Consider the following 21,978-nt stretch of genomic DNA (forward strand, 5'->3'; position numbering starts at 1 on the left):
CAGATATCAAGGATATTGAACAGCAGTTTTGTGGTCACTTCCATTATCCTCTTGTCAACTGGAGTGACCTGGGCTTTCTTCCAAATATTGGGCACAGGTCTTTTGTTTGAGGGATCTATGGTAGACTATGGTTAAAAGAGGGGCTATTTCAGCCACAAATTTGGTACAGAATTAAGACAGGGATTCTACTGAGCTCTGGGGATTTGTTCCATTCTGGGGATTTTGGCTGCTTCTCGATACCTACTAATTTCTAGATCACTCGTCTTTGGAGTGGTGTGAGAATATAGTTGGTAGCAATATCCCTGGATTTTCATTTGTAAAGGAACATTTGAAAAAGGAGTTCAGCACTTCTGCTTTTACTTTGTTATCCGCAGTTTCAATCCTTATCTCATCCATGAGTCTCTGGACACTTAACTTTGGTACCATTAAAAGTCTTTCCATATGGCCAGAATTTCTTTGGTTTGTGGGAGATCTTTAGATAATATTCTGCTACAGTAATCATTGAAGGCTTCATGCACTGCCCTCTTAACAGGCCAACATACTTCCTTCAGCATCTCCCTGTCTATAGCCCTATGATTTGTTTTGTACTTATTATGCAGTAATCTATGTTTCTTTAAAAGTTTCTTTGAAGTAGCTGTATACCATGGAGAGTATGAACAGAATTATGAACTGTTCTAGTATGTACATACCTGTTAAGTGCATGGAGATGTAACTCTCCCAGAGATACCAAACTGGACTAACATGGCATATTGAATGTATACAAAAAAGGGCACTGTGAATGGTCAGAGGTTTGTCTGACTCATGGAAGAGCACTATGGAAATGGTGAAAAACCTGAATCAGCAGATTTTTTAACAGAAACAACAACTATCCCATGAAAGCCTAGTTACAAAGTTCCACAGAAGTATTTAAGCAGTTGTCATCCCCGCACCCCATAAGCAAATCAAATGGAAAGAAATCCTAACATGGTGCCGTGCTAACAAAGCTCCCAATGATCCTGAGAAGACATATTTACGATCTTTCTGTGCCACCAGTTTTGACTTACAGCGGTGAGGCACAGAATTTTAATCCAAAATGCTTGTTTATATGAGGGTAAATCAATTATTATACACAATTTAGTTTTATCTTTATTTAATTTGGTAGTACTGTCATTTTACATTGATGACACATGCTTTGTTTATTTGTTGTTATATCTTTGCAATTTTCAAGCTGCTAGGTTAGTTTCGTTACCGCTGCTGTGCTGTTGATCATGGCTGCTCTGCTGTCTATTGGCACCAAAGAAGAGCAACATTCAGTGATCCATTTTTTTGTGGTCGGAAGGTGTATGAGGGGCCGAAATTCATCGAAGAGTTTCGGTACAGTACCGGAACAATGTTTTGCCACAACGGAGTGTCTACGAATGGATTGAAAAATTCCTAAATGGTCGCACAAGCGTTACGCACAATGAAGGAGCCGGACAACCGTTTACCACCACAAATGAAGAAACCATTGAGCATTCATGTGAAATGATTCTCTTAGACAGACGATTAACTATTGACAAAGGGGCACATCGTCTACAAATTAGGCATGGTTCTGCCTACGAAATCATCCACAACACAACTTACACAGTTGCATAAACAAACGCACTTGGACATCTGCAAAAAACATTTGGATCGCTATGGTAACAAAGGGGGCAACTTCTTAGACAGAGGATCATTACTGGTGACGAAACATGGATCCATCATTAAGAGCTGGAGAGTAAATGGCAGAATATGGAATGGAAACATCAAAATTCGCCGTGCAAGAAAAATTTCAAGACCCAAACATCCACAAGAAAACTGATGCTTATGGTTTTTAGGGACACCCAAGGTCCGTTACTGGAACATTATGGGGAAAGGGCAAAACAATAAACAGTGTACATTACAGTGAGATGCTTACTGCCAGGCTAAAGCCTGCAATTCGAAGCAAACGCCGAGGATTGCTGTTAAAAGGTGTTGTGTTGTTGCACAACAATGCCCGTCCGCACACTGCTGCCCACAGTGCTGAAACGCTCCAGAAACTCAAATTTGAAGAACTAGATCATCCTCCATATAGTCCCTATCTTGCCCCTTCTGACTATCACTTGTTTGGTCCACTCAAACAGGCATTAAGGGGCTGTCGATTTGCCTCAGACGAAGCAGTGAAAGAAGCGGTGCATTCCTGGCTCGCAGCTCAACCAAGAACATTCTTTTATGAGGGCATCAGGAAGCTTGTACGACAATGGACCAAGTGCACTGAAACGCATGGAGAGTATGTCGAAAAATCATGTTGTTGTAAGTTTCCTATTTGATTGCAATAAAATTTTATAACTTTTTGCGCATAATAATTGACTTACATTTGTAACTAATCCATCCACTCGTAATGTACTTGGCTATAAAATATCCATCATAGTTACAATGGACTGTAAGCCTTCCAGTCAGATGAAATATAGTTTAAGGTACTGAACCAAAATCTGTGTTTTTTTATTTGATTTACAGTGTTCATTGTTTTCATTTAGCTTGTAATCCAATAGAATGCTGGATTATGCCGGATTCTTACGACAATTTAATGAAATTGTTCTGCATTCCAAAATTTTTTGTCAATTCGTACATTCATATATTTGTCTTAATTCTTACCTGTTTCTCCAAATATTCCTCAATTTTTTGGTCATCCATACTCTCAACAGCCACAGAGCGCCACAACTTCTGAAATTCCTCGTCTACAGGTAGTGTGTCTGATTTATCATTAAAGAATACAATCTTTTTCTTGTCAATGGGTCGCGTAATATATATTATCTCATTCTGCAAACTCTAGAACATAAGGTGTAACATGAGAAACTACACAAAATAATATGATGTGCATACACAAAATACCAATGGTACAATTGCTCACATTTAGTATCTAAAGTGCTCCCACTGATAAGAAAACCAGTAAAGATTACAGGACAGAAATAAACATCATCTCATACATCAAAAAGAGAGTAGTAATCCTACTGATATATTGATTTCAAAAATACTACATACTTCATTTCTATGTACCTGACCATAAGTGTCACAAAGAGCAACAGAAATTTTTTGAGGAAAGACAAGACTTTATGAGGATACTGAAAGAACATAATATTAAGATTGTAAAGGAAAAATTCAATGATAAAATCACTGCAGCCTATCGTATTTACTCGAATCTAAGCCGCACTTTTTTTACGGTTTTTTGCAATCCAAAAAACCGCCTGTGGCTTAGAATCGAGTGCAAAGTAAGCAGAAGTTCTGAAATATGTTGGTAGGTGCCACCACAACTAACTTCTGCCATCGAATATATGTAGCGCTATACAGATATGCTTTGCAGCCACAAAGATAAATACTGGCGCCAAAACCTCTGCGTCAGCAAATAAATTTAAAAAAAGGTGGAAGACGAGCTTTTTTTCTCCGCCCCGAGTTTCGACTACTGCATTTTCATACATTATCCAACGAAGTAAATACAAATTCCGTATTGTTCATCTTCGAATGTAGCAGCATTTCAATTTACTACGAAAATCCGAATGGCAAGACTGTTTGGGATGTTTGTCAATATGGCCAACTCTACATTCTGAATTTTTTCCTTCCTGTGAGAAGAGATGGTTGCTAATAGGAACTTTTATGAACTGTGAATCACATGCAGTATTCTCTTCACCATAAGAATAATACGAATATAAACATTTTGTCATGCATTGTTTCGTGTTTGCTGCTATCTCATTTAAATCCTGTCTGCCTAATAAACTACGAAACTAGAGTGAGACACTAGCAAACGCGGAAGAATATACATATCATGTGATGTTTATATTCGTATTATTCTTATGCCTAATAGTGATGCAGTCAGAAATGAAGCACGGCAATTGACTGTATTTTTAAATCTAAGATGACTCTAATTTCTGTGCAGAATGATGTGTACTAAAGAGGCGTCTGCAAAGATTTTCAATCGGAGAAAAATTTTCGCTAAACTCTCGTTCAGAACTTCTAGCATACACAGTATATTATTTGGTTCTTGTTGATCATTATCAAAGAAAGCAGCAGTGTAAGTAACAACAAATAGCAGTCTCTTGCCACTGTTTCGTTAATGAGACGATTCCTCTCTCTTTTTTTTAAATTGTAAGCGGCGGTAGCATGCAGAAAAGCAAGCCATGCCGTGAGTGGTGACAGGCCATAAACACTCATTATCAGAATGCGACAAAACAGTCCATGACACAGTACAGTAATGCATTTTCAGCTTAGAGTGATGTAAACACCTATAACAAAGAGAACGGTGCTTATCAGATCAAAGAAAAATAAGCAATCAATTCAAACCAGACAAAGCACGTGAAAAAGGAAGAGTACCCGTATAATTACGGGTGGAGCACCTGACGCATAGCAATGGCTATCTGGTAAAGCTTAACTGCTAAGCTTACGACTCAAACCAAACTACTGTAGCTGTATCGTCACTCATTTGACCTAAATTGTGTCTCATATTACAATGGACCAACTTTGTTTCGATTTGGAGGTGTGCCCTAAAACTTTTCCTTCCCCTTCAATTTCGTGTCTCAAATTTCAGGTGCGGCTTAGATTCTGGAAATTTTTTTTCCCTTGATTTCAAGTCTCATTTTTCAGGTGCGGCTTAGATTCAAGTGCGGTTTGCATTCAAGTAAATACGGTAGATGTCTGTGATACATTCTGTCTGCTCCAACACAAACTCCCTCAGAACCTGTATTAATAATCTCTCCCAGTTTTACCTGTCCTGCTACTACCCCACTGATCTTGCAAACAAACAAATCTCCCTGGCAACCTCCAACATTCCAACCAAAATAGCTGGCATATAAATCAAAATCAGTTCCCCTGAAATTAGATTACTTCTCTCTCATGTCCTCCTCACACCACCCTCTGTCCACTTTCCAGCAACCTTCCAACCTTCACCGACTCATTGCCAGACTGCACAACATTCACAGGCCAAAATAATTACTCCAAGGTTTCTACCCCATGATGAAAAACTTTCATCATGGACCTGATCACTGCCATTTTCTGTAGCATCACGACAAGTATTTTGTACAATATTAAAATCAGAGCAATATGTGAAATGGTTAATGTTGTTTACCAAGTGATGTGTTCAGTGCTTGTCTTTTTATGTAGGGAAGACCATCATCAAACTGGCCACATTAATATATCTAAAAACAAAGATGATGTGACTTACCGAACGAAAGCGCTGGCAGGTCGATAGACACACAAACAAACACAAACACACACACAAAATTCAAGCTTTCGCAACAAACTGTTGCCTCATCAGGAAAGAGGGAAGGAGAGGGAAAGACGAAAGGATGTGGGTTTTAAGGGAGAGGGTAAGGAGTCATTCCAATCCCGGGAGCGGAAAGACTTACCTTAGGGGGAAAAAAGGACGGGTATACACTCGCGCACACACACACATATCCATCCACACATATACAGACACAAGCGGACATCTCACAAGCAGACATATTTGAAGACAAAGAGTTTGGGCAGAGCATTAATAGGTACACACACTGACAAATAAAAATCACAATGCCAAGGAGGAGTTGTTGGACATTAATGAAAGCAGGTAGGTGTATCTCTACATCTGAAAGTGGATGTCTATTTGAATTTTGTGCCATTTGCCTAAGAACGGGGCTAGTAACGCCACTATGAGGATGCAAATCAGGTTTGCTTTAAATATGACACTCATGTTTGGCATATGGCTCAGCTGCATCATACAGCATCTGTAGCAGCAATCTGAGCAGCAGCTGGCACAACAGTGACACAACAAACTGTTACAAACTGGATACTTCAAGGACAGCTCCAAGCCAGAAGCCCTAGAGCGTGCATTCCACAGACGCCAAACTACCACCATATGTGTCAAACGAGAGCTCATTGGAGGGCAGGGTGGAGGTCTGTTGTGTTTCCTGGTGACAGCTGGTTCTGCCTCGGTGCTAGTGATGGCCGTGTGTTGGTTAGGAGGAGGCCAGTTGAGGCCTGCAACCACCCTGTCTGCATGCAGGAAACACTGGACCTACACCTGGAGCTAGGTTCTGGGACATTATTTCATATGACAGCAGGAGAACTCCCATGGTTATCTCCTGTATCCTGACCGCATATATGCAAGTCAATCTGGTGATTCGAGGTGCTGAGTTGTCATTCATGAACAGCATTCCAGAGGGTGTTTCCAACAGTATAACACTCCCCCACATATTGCTATTGTCACCCAGCATGCTGTACAGTGTTGACATGTTGTTGTGGCCTGCTTGATCACCAGATCCGTCTCCAATTAGGCGTATATGGGGCATAACTGGATGACAACTGTAGTGTCATCCACAAACAACATTGAACATATCTGTATTGACCAACCAAGTGCAACAGGCATGGAACTCCATCTCACAAACTGACATCCGTCACCTGTACGACACAATGCACACGCAGATGCATGCTTGCATTCAACATTCTGATGGTTACATCAGTTATTACTGTATCAGCATTTCACCTTTGCATTGGCTTGTCTTACACTTACATTAACCTGTGATCTCGCACTTTCATTGCTCTACATTAATTATTTTGTGATGTTGCAATTTTTTTTTTTTTCAGCAGTGTATTGTAACTATCTATGTTGAGGACATCCAGTACTCAGCTGCTGAATATGCTTTATGGCAAAACTCAAGAGACTCGAGTGTCTGCTACAATCCATGGGCAATTTGGATCCACCCATACAGTGACACATTAAGAAATTTACAAGTGCACAAGTGTGTCACGATGACAGAGTACCTGACTTCTTCGGGAGGAAACCACAAACACTCTTAATACTAGAAGGATCATACCTGTCAATCTGACCACTGAGCATTCTTTAACATTTAATAAATAGTGTATGATTCAATTAGGGGGCTTATGCTTCATAACTTTAAATGTGCTTTGATGGTTAGAAAAATGTGGTGGTTACAAACATGTTCACTTTAAATGATCATAGCCGGTCATTTTGAGTGGTGCGATATTTTGCATGTTTCACGTCTCTAAACAAGCAATAATGAATTTTTACATCTACTTTGCTTATTTTATTTCATTATTGTGATCTCATTCCTTCTTTTTCTTTCCATTTTAATTTATGTAGTGAAACGGTTCCTGTTAATGTGTTGTGCTCTACAGAAGTTCAGCATTCCTCATTATTATGGTGTGTCGGTGTTTTCATCCAGATGAGCATCTACAATTCCACAAAGTTTGGAGCTGATATTCTGGACCAGATGCCTTGTCTATACACTGTCAAATTTGGCTGCTGCAAATGGCCTAGGGCCATTTTTTTCAACATGCTAGATCTTACTGGAATCAACACCCGGATCCTTTACAAAGAGACACAGGAGAAAAGTTTACCTGGCAAATATTTCTCTTCAGATTAGCAGAGGGAAGGTCCTGTTCACACTTTCATTGTGACCATTGAGATATGTAATGTACTAGTACAGGAGGCCTGCTAAAGAGGAGGATTACAAGGTCAAACAAAACTAAAAATCTGTGTGTGCGTTGCAAGAAATTCATATGTCGTTCATGTGCTGGAAGTGTTCAGTAAGTATGTCCAAAGTGTTTTGATAAAGATGGTAGCTTCAACTGAAAACACGTCACACACAGAGGAAAACAATATTATCTTTTCATAATTGCCATGGCAATTTATGTCCATTTTTCTTTCTATTTCTTAATAAATGTATATTTATGGCCTGTGTGGAGCTTTGACTGAGAACAAATCATATAGATAAGAACATTCTGTTATTATTACATGTTTATTTGTATTTGTAACGTTAGTACCTAAGTTTAGTTTCAATGAATATTGTACTTATGTTTGTGGTGTAGTCTTTACTTCAATCGTTTTTCATTTAATTAAATATAGTGTCTACGGAAAAATTTAAGTATAAGGCATTGGTATGGTATACATAATACACTAGTGATATTTAAAGAGAACACTGAATTAATTTAACAAGTAAAACTGAAATAAAGAAAGATAATCATCAACAGTCAAACTGACCAGTAGCAGTCCTCCTAGATAGTTCACTAATGCCAGTCCTCCTCCTGTTAAATCCATAGCTGGTATCGTCCAGGGTCACAAATTCAGATGTGAATGGCAATGACATCGTGGAGTTGACTCTCCACTCTCCTCTGACTGGTGGGATACTTGCGGAATCAGTGCCTGGCCTAGGAAACTCATTCGGTGCGAACTGGTCTTATCTGGTCCGAATGCTGCACTAAGTAACACTCGGTACTAGGATACAACCGAGCCTATTTTCAATCAAATATCTTGTGGAAGAGAATAAATCCGTGCAACACAGGCTCTGGCAGTGCTTGGGTTGCCTCCTGGGGGACTGTCACAGCATGGCCATCTTTCTTCTAGAAAATTGCCCTCTGTGTGTTAGGCATCTTTGAAGCACCGATGTGTGTTGCCCCAGATCACGTAAGAACAGATTGCCCGATCGCTTGGTCTAGCAGGCAACCCTTGTCAGGGAACGGCCACCAGGCGGCAACAGCGTCACACCCTTACTTGTGGCACCAACCACTAGATGGCACTCCGTTCTGTGAAATATGTGGCAACATCGTCCGAACGCATGCAGCTTTCCACCATTTGGCATCTGTGAAGTACAGCTGTTTCTGACATACCGGTGGTACTGGATCGAGTCGTCATGCCAGGGGCATGCAAGTATATTGACTGTAAAAGGAGTAGACGGACAAATCCTGAACTAAATATGTTCAGATTTCCCGTCAAAGATAAAGAAAGGTTACGGGAGTGGATTTTAAATTCAAGTAAATCAATAAATTAGTTACGAGTAAGAATTAATAAAGAGCCCTAAGCATTCGAGCCTATCTAAATTTTGTTGATCTTATATTCTGATATAACGTGGCAGCCCTTCCTGTCCAAGAATCATATCATACAATTTTTAAATGAAATCTTTGCTGCGATTTGGACTTTTTAAAACTGTTTATTCACTTCACTATCGTAATTTGGGCTGTAGAGGCATTTTTGTGTGCAATGTGAAAACTGAAACCAATATAAGATATGGATAACAAAATGCAAAGCATAGTGTGGCAACATTTGGTAAACAATTTAAGAAGCATTACCTTACAAGACCTTTCCCTTGGTACTTGAAAATGGCTCTAGAGCTGAAATCGCAACAGTGAAATAAATGAATAATAGCCGTCATCTAACTGCTAGGTCATCGGTCCCTCTAAATCATGGTATATACTAGAGCGAATGAAGTGAACGAGTGTAAAACCTCGTTTACACTGCTGCAAACGAGTATTCATAGATAATTCGCCGATATTCACTGCCATTCGTTTATACTTGTGAACAAGCGTTTATACTGGAATGAAGGGAGGAGAATAGAAGAGAACGAGCATAACATGCAAACTATAGACGCTGCCTATTTTAATTTTTTTTTCATCTGTGCGCTAATAATCCTCACACAGCTTTCACTCAAAAACAACACTACTTATAGTAACAGGTCTGCGCGAGTGCGGATATACCCAGTAATAACTGTGTTGCAGATAAAAGCATACGTCTGTTGCGAATATTTGCGGGTTATCTTTAAACTGTACAAAGTAAATTTTTAACATAATTATGGTTTGCCGTGTGTGGCTCTTCAAAGCTGACACTGCCAAAATATGCTCGAAAAACACGCTTTCACTTGTATATTACCGCGTTTGCAGCCCCCTTTCAACAACAATCAAAAATTCATCGTTTTGTGCCACTCTTATACCATTTACGATAAGTTACATGCAAAGTAAAAGAATTTAAATTTGAAGTAACTGTCACTGAAATATGTCCAGCCTTAATTCGCATCATAACCGAGTGCGGATTTTGAAAACTTTATAGTGTTAACCTGCACATGGAGATCTTTTTTACCACCATAATCCGTATCAGAAGAGCTGTATAGCAAAGAGCAAATAGAAGGCATGGAAGGCGAGTGTAAAACCTATGCGACTGCAATACAGTCTGCATTTAAACAGTAACTCGCGAGAAATGTTTGTGTGTTACTTTTCATTTATTTCATTTCGCATATGATTGTGAGAAATAAACTTGGTTTGTAGAATACAGGAGCTAATCTACATTCTTAGATTGAAAACTCGGGAAAAACCACAGCCGATCATGAGCTACAGTCAGCAGCGTGACGAATGCATTGCGCGCGCAGCACTCTAGCCGAACGCAAATCAGCGTCATTCACGTCATCGAAGATACAGCGTTGCCAATTCCGCGACATGGACAGGTCAGTTAGCATTGTAGCGCCACCTGCGACATCTGTTGACCTACGGGAAAACTATTTTTACGGTTGCCTGTTCCGCCGTAAGAACGGTCAATCTGTTTCTTACGTGATCTGGGGTGTTGCTTGCTGACACTGCAGGTGTTAAGCCTCGATACAATACACAAGGGAATTGTTTCTCACCATTAAGTACACAAGATGTGGCGTCTGCCATGGTTGCTGGACACTCTGAAATACACACTACATCTAACAGAACATGTTCCTCACTGTGATTTGCAATTGCAGTGCTCTCCAGTGGCAGTTCTCAACTGCATCTGGCATGCAAATCACACTATTTTCTTCCGAAAATGGACATGCATAAAATAGCTGCATTAATTTTTTCAGTGATTGTCATAGAATAGCAGTAGCGAAATAAATTTTGAACTCACTGATGGCTTGGATAGCAAATTGCTGGTTGAGGAACATCACATAATGCCGTACAATTATATGAGATACATACTAGTATAAGTTACTTGTTATCTCAATTGAATTATCATCTCATTTTCAGTTCTAAATTGAATATATTTAAGGTATAGTGTGTGCCATCAGTTAGCACATGCATAATATCAATATTTTCAAAGCTTTATTCACTGTCACCACTCAGAAGTAACATATTTCATCTCATGGGTCTCAAGATCAGGATTCGTTTTGTAATTTCAGTCAAATAGAGGAGGACATTTTTTGAAGCTGCTCACTTTCATTGAAAAAGATATTTACTGGCAAGTTACAAATATGAGGCTCTTCATAAAGCCAAGAGATAGGTATATATATTTTACGCAGTGTTGCATATTTAGCAAACCTTCCTGTGATGCTTGTGTTAACTTTCTGAAACAGACTGGTAGTCATGTTAAGATTTCTGGCCACTGGGGAAACATTCCTGTTGTCGGCCTATTCAACAATAATTGCAGTAAATGCATTATTTATAATAAATAACATCAACTACTGCAGGCAATCTTCTATTAAATTAATAAGAACCAAAATCTTTTAAATAATAAAAGGTGAAAATAATACGATGTAGCTAGACACAAGTATGCCACATTTCCCTTCAGATTTCACAACATGATCAACTATGCTACAACTTCAACATGGCACCTGTACTTTAGTTATATGACAGACACTGTACACAGATTGAATGTACAAATCTTATAAGTTGATATTTAACTAAGACAAACTCTACCAAAACCAACACACTTTTGTGGATCATCATTGTGCCATGTCACTGAAATGGTATACTTTCATAGCACACAAGTTATAACATTAACAACATCAAATGCAGAAAGGCTTTAATTAGCAGTATATAGTTTCCCGATTTTTTTATAACGAGCGTAAAAGAATCTGTGATCTAAATTCAATAGTAACAAAATAATCAGTCTTGATCACAAAAAGAGATGTTTTATTGCTAATGATGGGTTTCAGTATATACAGATGATCTTCAGGCCATGAGGCAACTCCTTCAGTGATCTGCAAAACCGCTTAGTGGAACTGAACTATATGCTGAAAGCCACAGTTGTCAACTGCTCCTGTGTGTTATGCTTTATGCCCTGAAGATGATCTGTATAGATCAAAACCAGGCACCATTAATAAAACAGCATCTCTTTTTGCCTTCAAGACAGATTATTTTGTTACTAAGTACATCTACATCTACATCCATACTCCGCAAGCCACCTGACAGTGTGTGGCGGAGGGTACCCTGAGTACCTCTATCAGTTCTCCCTTCTATTCCAGTCTCGTATTGTTCGTGGAAAGAAGGATTGTCGGTATGCTTCTGTGTGGGCTCTAATCTCTATGATTTTATCCTCATGGTCTCTTCGCGAGATATACGTACGAGGGAGCAATATACTGCTTGACTCTTCGGTGAAGGTATGTTCTCGAAACTTTAACAAAAGCCCATACCGAGCTACTCAGCCTCTCTCCTGCAGAGTCTTCCACTGGAGTTTATCTATCATCTCCGTAACGCTTTCGCGATTACTAAATGATCCTGTAACGAAGCGCACTGCTCTCCGTTGGATCTTCTCTATCTCTTCTATCAACCCTATCTGGTAGGGCTGAGCAGTATTCAAGCAGTGGGCGAACAGGCATACTGTAACCTACTTCCTTTGTTTTCAGATTGCATTTCCTTAGGATTCTTCCAATGAATCTCAGTGTGGCATCTGCTTTACCGACGATCAACTTTATATGATCATTCCATTTTAAATCACTCCTAATGCGTAATCCCAGATAATTTATGGAATTAACTGCTTCCAGTTGCTGACCTGCTATTTTGTAGCTAAATGATAAGGGATCTATCTTTCTATGTATTCGCAGCACGTTACACTTGTCTACATTGAGATTTAATTGCCATTCCCTGCACCATGTGTCAATTCGCTGCAGACCCTCCTGCATTTCAGTACAATTTTCCATTGTTGCAATCTCTCGATACACCACAGCATCATCTGCAAAAAGCCTCAGAGAACTTCCGATGTCATCCACCAGGTCATTTATGTATATTGTGAATAGCAATGGTCCTATGACACTCCTCTGCGGCACACCTGAAATCACTCTTACTTCTCTCCATTGAGAATGACATGTTGCGTTCTGTTATCTAGGAACACCTCAATCCAATCACACAATTGGTCTGATACTCCATATGCTCTTACTTTGGTCACTAAACGACTGTGGGGAACTGTATCGAACGCCTTGCGGAAGTCAAGAAACACGGCATCTACCTGTGAACCCGTGTCTATGGCCCTCTGAGTCTCGTGAACGAATAGCGCGAGCTGGGTTTCACACGACCGTCTTTTTCGAAACCCATGCTGATTCCTACAGAGTAGATTTCTAGTCTCCAGAAAAGTCATTATACTCAAACATAATACGTGTTCCAAAATTCTACAACTGATCGACGTTAGAGATATAGGTCTATAGTTCTGCACATCTGTTCGACATCCCTTCTTGAAAACGAAGATGACCTGTGCCCTTTTCCAAGCCTTTGGAACGCTATGCTCTTCTAGAGACCTACGGTACACCGCTGCAAGAAGGGGGGCAAGTTCCTTCGCGTACTCTGTCTAAAATCGAACTGGTATCCCATCAGGTCCAGCGGCCTTTCCTCTTTTGAGCGATTTTAATTGTTTCTCTATCCCTATGTCGTCTATTTCGATATCTACCATTTTGTCATCTGTGCGACAATCTAGAGAAGGAACTACAGTGCAGTCTTCCTCTGTGAAACAGCTTTGGAAAAAGACATTTAGTATTTCGGCCTTTAGTCTGTCATCCTCTGTTTCAGTACCATTTTGGTCACAGTGTGTCTGAACATTTTGTTTTGATCCACCTACCGCTTTGACATAAGACCAAAATTTCTTAGGATTTTCTGCCCAAGTCAGTACATAGAACTTTACTTTCGAATTCATTGAATGCCTCTCACATAGCCCTCCTCCCACTACATTTCGCTTCGCGTAATTTTTGTTTGTCCGCAAGGCTTTGGCTATGTTTATGTTTGCTGTGAAGTTCCCTTTACTTCCGCAGCAGTTTTCTAACTCGGTTGTTGTACCACGGTGGCTCTTTTCCATCTCTTATGATCTTGCTTGACACATACTCGTCTAATGCATATTGTACGATGGTTTTGAACTTTGTCCACTGATCCTCAACACTATCTGTACTTGAGACAAAACTTCTGTGTTGAGCCGTCAGGTACTCTGTAATCTGCTTTTTGTCACTTTTGCTACACAGAAAAATCTTCCTACCTTTTTTAATATTTCTATTTACGGCTGAACTCATCGATGCTGTAACCGCTTTATGATCGCTGATTCCCTGTTCTGCATTAAATGTTTCAAATAGTTCGGGTCTGTTTGTCACCAGAAGGTCTAATATGTTATCGCCACGAGTCGGTTCTCTGTTTAACTGCTCAAGGTAGTTTTCAGATAAAGCACTTAAAAAAATTTCACTGGATTCTTTGTCCCTGCCATCCATTATGAACGTTTCAGTCTCCCAGTCTATATCCGGCAAATTAAAATCTCCACCCAGAACTATAACATGGTGGGGGAAATCTACTCGAAATATTTTCCAAATTTTCCTTCAGGTGCTGTGCCACAACAGCTGCTGAGCCAGGGGGCCTATAGAGACATCCAATTACCATGTCTGAGCCTGCTTCAACCGTGACCTTCACCCAAATCATTTCACATTTCGGATCTCCGTCAATTTCCTTCGATACTATTGCACTTCTTATCACTATAAACACGCCTCCCCCTTCACTGTCCAGCCTGTCTCTGCAGTATACATTCCAATCTGAGTTTAGGATTTCATTACTGTTTACGTCTGGTTTCAGCCAACTTTCTGTCCCTAGTACTATATGGGCGTTGTGACCGTTTATTAATGAGAGCAGTTCTGGGACCTTTCTATAGACGCTCCTGCAGTTTACTATTAGCACATTAATATTGTTATTCCCTGTTGCATTTTGCCTACTCCTACCTTGCCGCGTCTCAGGAGGCGTCTTGTCGGGCCTAGGGAGGGAATTCTCTAACCTAAAAAACCCCCATGTGCACTCCACACGTACTCCACTACCCTTGTAGCCGCGTCTGGCGTGTAGTGCATGCCTGCCTATTCAGGGGGACCCTACATTTCTCCACCCGATAGTGGAGGTTGAGAAATTTGCACCCCAGATCTCCGCAGAATCATCTGAGCCTCTCTGGTTTAAGCCTTCCACTCGGCTCCAAACCAGAGGACCGCGATCGGTTCTGGGAACGATACTACAAATAGTTCGCTCTGATTCCACCCCGCGAGCGAGGCTTTCCGCCTTCACCAATTCCGCCAACCGCCTGTACGAACTGACGATGACCTCTGAACCCAGACGGCAGGTGCCGACATGAGCAACAATTTGCAGTTGGGTGCACCCAATGCTCTCTATCGCCGCCGGTAAAGCCTCCTCCACATCTCGGATGAGACCCCCCGGCAAGCAGACAGAGTGAACACTGGCCTTATTCCCCGACCTTTCCGCTATTTCCCTAAGGGGCTCCATCACCCGCCTAATGTTGGAGCTCCCAATAACTAATAAACCCCTCCCCCCGTGTGCCTGCTCGGACCTTGCTGAAGGAGCAGCCACATGTCCACTCACAGGCAAAGCGGGCGATGCCACACGGCCAGCCTCCACATTTACCCTCCGCCTCGTGCGCCGCGAACGCTGCTGGACCCGCCACTCCCCTTGGGTAGAGGGTGGCCCAACCGCGCCCGGTACCCGCGAAGATGTCTCGACAGCAGGGACAGTGGGTGAAGCCTGTAACACCTGGGGTGTACCATGCGACGCACCAGACTCCCAACTGCCGCTACACTCTGAGGCAGCAGCCTGAAGACGGCTGACTGCGGCCATCAACACGTTCGGCTGTTCACGAACAGTGGCCAGCTCCTCCTGCATCTGTACACAGCAGTCACACATCCTATCCATCCTAAGAAATCAATTTACTGTAGAGAGTTAATCAACTTTTAACTAGACTGCTAATTCACTAAAGGCGGCTGATAGTTGACTAAACTGTGGTTGCTAGACACTTCTCGTAGAAAACAATGAAAATAGCACTACCTGTCTCTAGACTGTATTGAAAACAAACACTAGCACTACTGGCACTATGGTTGACTAAAGGGACTCTCTCCGACTATATTCAAAACAAACACAAAATCTATGGAACACTATTAATAGCACTCGACAATTAAAGCTTCCTAAAAGCAAAAACACACGGAAGAAGAAGTGATAAGTAAGAAAAATACAGTTAATACTTAAATTAAGGTAGCTCGCTGCACAGCAGACGTGAAGCAGACGGCAGTTAGGACGACACTGTCATTTTAATACAACTAATCATACCTAAAATGGCACATTTTCAAGAGATCCTCAGTGTGCCAGTGCTGTGATAGTTTATATATACAATTTTAAAAATCACCTAATACGTAATATAGCTCCATACAACATTGTGTCTCCTAAATTCTGCCTGTAACGTAAAACTGATGCCACATCTTACTAACCAGGTTTCTCTCCATGTGGCAAAAATCTGACATGCCAGATTCTTCATTCCATGCTCCACAATGTAGTGGAACCTGGAGTTCCACACTGTGATATCACAAGCTCCACGTTCATGAGACGACGGCTTAAGTAGTACTCATAGCATTGACAAATATCTACAACTTATCTCTAGAAGGTGATGAAATGCCAATCATTTTCTCTTTTTTGACTGCCTTTCTCATCATACTTTACTTTCTGCAGAGTTTTGGCCTGTCTGTAAACTTCAAACTTTGAGCAACCAGCTATAGTGTCCAACTGGTGCCACTGTTTGCATTACACCAAAACACAAGTGTGATCTATTTCTATTTTTTGTGTATTACTCTATGCCAATGAAATTTCCTTTGTGTTCTGTCACTTGCCTTGGTGGAAGAACTTGTAAATAAAATAATTTCATTTATTCCTCAGGCACTTGTTGACAACCCTGAATTGTAAATAGGATGTATTCTGTTTTACGTGGAACTATAAGAAAAAAGACTGACAACATTGCTAAACATGGCTGGTAGTAAAGAAAATATAGCAAACAAGTCACTATCTGACTCGTTTTTGTAATATACTTGAATATATAGTTACTACGTGATTTACAACAGAAGCACAATATTATACTCTTGTTTGCATCCAAGAAAGATTACTGTATTATAGAACATACCTTTAAAGCTTTGTCACAGTGTGGTAGGGACTCTTGTACATCTTCCAGTAAAATTCCTCCAAGACCTTTGAGATCATTATTTCTCAGCAGCCTTAATAAACTTTTCTTGTCTTTAATTTTATATGGTGGCTTAAAAATAAACTTCCCCTCCTCTGTGACTTCAATTTTCGGATTGCTAATAAGAGCCTCCGAGAGCAACCACTATAACTGAACAAAAATTTAATTAAGAAAACCAAAAAAAAAACACACAAGGGGGAAAAAATCATTATGTAGATGTCAGTGCAATGAACAGAAGCTACTTTACTATATGGTAAAACAGTGGTCGTTTAGAGTCAGTTACCACTGTTAACTTGTTGTGAGTACACTTAAAAAAAAAAAAAAAAAAAAGTGACAATCACACTAACTCCACAACAATTTCAATTTAAAGCTATGTATTTGCAACAATCATATTATAATCAATTTAACAAGAAAATGAAGGCTGAGAATATTAGACTGACCTGTTTCACTTTTGACCCAACATCTAGCTGGTTTGTCTCATCTAAAATTTCATCAAGAGTTAATGGGTGATCATCACCTTCCTGATGTCTGGATTTCATGTGCCTGACAATTTTTGCCAGTACGCCAAATTTGTACTGAGAACTTCCAGTCATGGTTTTATAACTGTTGGAGTAATGCAGAAAGTATGAGAACTATCACAGCACTGCTATTAATGATTACTGGTTTCAAAATCTTACTATATGAAATACAGTGGACATACATCTCATATGAAAACCAGCTTTATGTGTTTGACAATTGATGTCAAAAGCTAGACACATTTCTGTATCTATATAATGTATAAACTGAGGTAAGGTTCATATGACCACTATTTCTAACATAAATGACAGCTGTCCATACAATTAGAATTAGAAACAACCTAGACAACAGAGTTACACACAGTCACATTTGAAAAAAAAAAAAAAGAAGGATAAAGAGTGTTAACATAATATTTAAGAAAATATGCAATTATGAATCTCCACCACCATTTCATTCAAATGTGGGTCATGGAGAAAATTCTGGAGTGCTAGATGTCAGGAATAATCCATTCAATAGTTAAAAAAAGAAGCCAATACAAATAGTTATAAAGGAACAACACTTTCATGCTAAAGTTACAAAATTTTCTTCCACATTATTTACAACAGGTTTAAAAACTCACTCTAAGAACAGAAATTTGGAGAATGCTAAGGAGAATTTCTCCCATACGGCAGATGTCCAGTTCAAATTCTCAGTCAGAAACTATTAATGGAATATTGCAAGTAAAGAAATGAGCAGCTTTTTCTCTCACTCATACTTTTTTTTCAAAAAAAGCATGCAACGTTATCCAGTGTTCTAAATTTTAAAAATACTCAAGAGTACGTGGTCTTCATACCAAACTAACAAAAAACATTGAACTAACTAACCAGTGATGACTCCAAAGTACATTTCTGGGGAAGAGAATCAAAAGCATACACAATTCGGATCAACATCCGAAAGATGATAGATTACCCACACTGCTTTCCATGATGTCCTCCAATTTCATCCCAAATATCTCGCAAAAGGAAAGTCACCCTAAAGTTGGAACAAAACTCTAAATAGGAACAAAATGCCTGTAGTTTCCAGACAATTTCTTTTCCTTAGCCTTTGGTACGGAAGTAGTACAAGTAGTTCATATTTCTAAAACAGTCTACATTAAGAAGCCTCACAGTGAGAAGTAACAGGCATTATTACATTACAGAAGCATTGCATGAAGGAGCAAAGCAAATAGTTGGTAACAATGACTGAGAAGACAGTCTGATTACAAGACCAGTGGGAAAGCAGTAATCAAATGTGCCATGATTCATAACTGTGTAATAGTAACTTTAGGCGTGTTGAAGAAAAGTAATAGGCAGAAAGGGCACAATACAGATAAATCTGTTTCATTTCTAGAAAGGGTGTCAGCACATTTTACCTGTGGAGGAAGATGGCATTCAGAATGGTCTGCAGGTAGCGAATTAGGATGTAAAAAAGAAACAACTTACAGGAAAAATTGTTTCATGAGACTACTAGGCAATTTATTGAAATATTGTGCAGAAAGGGTCTGTATGTTCTGTAACATTATAAAAATGTCTTGGGTGTAAGGCCATGCAATTCTTCAAATGTTGTCTGCCTAAATAATTCAGTTCTAGTTGAAGTATAATGTGGTCTGTAAATGAAGGAATCAGTAGCAAGTCAAGAATATTAACAGGGATCCAACATCTACTGACATAACCACTCCTGGACTTCTCTGGGTAACCACACAAGATCATCAAGCATCTGAAACACAGGCACCAGTGCCACCCAGTCTACATGGTCTACAAAAGACACACAAGGGGGGTGTACCACTGAAGTCAATTGTTTGTTAGGTCACTGACATATGCACTGACAAAACATCTTGCCACAGTGCTAGATGCCCACATACGTCACTGCAATGATCACAACAGAAGGTATTCCATATCAGCAACCTCAGTAGTCATTAGACATCGGAAGAGAGCAGACTGGGGCATTCCAAGGAACTCATGGACTTCAAATGTGGTCAGGTGATTGGGTGTCATTTGTGTCATACATCTGTACATGAGATTTCCACACTCCTAAGCACCCCTAGGTCAACTGCGTCCAATGTGGCAGTGAAATGAAAATGTGAAGGGACACATTCAGTACAAAAGCATATCCAAGTTAGCTTCCAAACCTGTGAAAGAAGAATATACCACTGACTAACAGAATTTGGCAGTTCCTAAACAAGCTGATGAAAAATGGACATCAATTACCCTGTAATAAATCTACATATGGGAATATATCATCAAAGGAAGCTAATCTCGGAAGGAGGTATTATTAAATGTCCTAAATACAAAACTACTGCCCAGAAATTTATTTAGTGATTTCATATATATATACATCTGAAGCTAAATATTTCGGTATGACAAATGATTAACTGGAAAGCTTAATACTGCAAAAAAGTATCTGCTTCTCCCTGTTAGTGATCTTTGTTTTTATCCTAATGAGTTACCTGATGCTTTAATTAAAAGCCTATCCAATTACATATACATCTTTTCAGAAAGAAGTGACATAAGATAGAACCTGTATAGTATTTTCTAGTTTACGGTCAAAGTTAGCACATAATATGGAGAATCTATAACAATTTCCTTTAATGTATTATGAAGCATTTTGATTGTTGAAGTCGGATTTCTATGCCAACTAACTGACATATGTATAAGGCAAAACACACAGGGACCCACAAGAATGTCTTGAACTTATCACATACTTTTTGTAAAATACTGGTGAAAATGGGGGCTTTTGATTCTGTATGACACCTCCAAAGTGCAGAACCTGTTCCTAATGAGGAATTTTTAAGATTTCCCACATGTTTGAAGAAATAAGCTGCTTTATAATTTTTATTAATTCTTCCAATTTGTTGTTTCTCTTTATCCACTACTCTACATAACAATGATACGGTTATATGCTCTGTGTATCTACACACTCTAAAATCTATTGATATTGTCAGGCCAAATGAGGTCTGTAGTTCCTACTGATTTCCCACCTAACCTAGCAGGAACTGTCTACCTTCTTCCAGCTCCTAAGTTTGAAACAAATTTTTTTCTACAATCAACTAATAACATGGAAGAAATAAAGAATGTTGTTTAAATAGTATAAAAACAAAAGTCTCTGTGCATCAACTGAAACAGTCTACCATCTTACAAATTCAGTACTTTGTGATAAGAACAATATTAACACAGATAATTCCATTTATATGATACTCCTCAGAATATCTAAAGAAAAAACCTGTCTCATAATATCCAAAAGTAAAAAACACTTACTTGACAACATCCAGCTTTGGTGCTGCTGAGACATTAGATGGTACTTTTGCTTTCTTTTTAGAGTCATCTCTGGGTGCTGAAGAATTTTCATCTTTCTTTTTCTTCTCAACCCTGAAAAAGAAATTAATCTTCTTGATATTACTATTGCACACAACACAAGACTGTAAATCATATGTGGTAGGATGGTATGTAAACTGATAACATTACTTAGGGATAATGATGGTGAGATGGTATACTGTCATCTTCAGCTAGCCTGTGCACCAGCTACTGAGAAAGCTATGTATCAATATGGAATCTGTGCACATTAATGCTGCTTAAAACTTTTCATATACATGGAGCACAGCCAGAAATCATATTAAGGGCCATGAAACAAAGTCCTACACCCAGCCATGTGACAACTGAACCTCAAATCTTTGGATTACTATTCTGATACCTGCTGCAACAGTACATTATCCATTCATGCTGAATGGCATGAAAGCGAGTGCAAAGTTTAAGCAAAACCACTTTTCACAGTTAATCAGTGGAAAACCACAGATCCATTCTTCAAGTCAATGTAGATGGTGTAGAAAGGGTAAATCTGAATCTCTAAACAAATTATTCATTGACCATATACAAGATTTACAAAAAAAAATTGCCTAAGATATATATCCCGTTTATAAAAAAAAATCTTTGTTGGCTCAACAATATAATCTGTCAGCAGGTTCAGAACACAGAACTATTCATGGCTGCACAAACCACGTGAGATAACCCAGTCATCTCCATCTTTACACCACTTCTGACATCTTACATTTACACACAGGCTTTCATAGCCATCACACTTTGATATTACGTATATACCAGATGTGACTGGCTGGCATGTCAGAGACAGAGACTCCCACAGGCTGCTGGAGGCAGAGCTGTCAATGAGCCTGATGAAGGAGCTGAGAGGCTGCACCAAAGAGATGAGTGAGGCCAACAAGAAGTTGCTGACTGTCATAGTACACATCTATAATGGTTAACTTGGTTGCGCAGCTGAAGATTTGTGGAATGTCAGCACAAATGTTTATTGATGTGAAGAACAAACATTAAGCCAATAGCTGTATATGAAATTCAGACATACTTTCAGCAGGTAATTTTACACCAGAATTGTGAGTGACAAGGCCCCTACTTTACGCATAATATTTTTTGAAGTTCAATCAGGGGAAACCTGTACAAATAATGATAACT

At 39.5% G+C, this 21,978-nt stretch overlaps 1 protein-coding gene across 1 annotated transcript in view; it reads right to left on the reverse strand.

Moving 5' to 3' along the window:
* Positions 1 to 21,978, reverse strand: part of LOC126259230 (general transcription factor IIE subunit 2) — a 72,278-nt gene that overhangs the window by 14,839 nt on the left and 35,461 nt on the right. Inside the window, exons 2-5 of the mRNA XM_049955846.1 lie at positions 20,773 to 20,883; positions 17,425 to 17,587; positions 16,928 to 17,128; positions 2,632 to 2,805 (exon numbers count right to left, since the gene is read on the reverse strand). Coding sequence (XP_049811803.1) covers positions 2,632 to 2,805; positions 16,928 to 17,128; positions 17,425 to 17,587; positions 20,773 to 20,883 — 649 coding nt within the window. The remainder of the gene's footprint in view (positions 1 to 2,631; positions 2,806 to 16,927; positions 17,129 to 17,424; positions 17,588 to 20,772; positions 20,884 to 21,978) is intronic.

The sequence above is a fragment of the Schistocerca nitens genome, chromosome 5 (genome assembly GCF_023898315.1).
Source record: "Schistocerca nitens isolate TAMUIC-IGC-003100 chromosome 5, iqSchNite1.1, whole genome shotgun sequence".
In the NCBI taxonomy this organism is placed as follows: Eukaryota; Metazoa; Arthropoda; class Insecta; order Orthoptera; family Acrididae; genus Schistocerca; species Schistocerca nitens.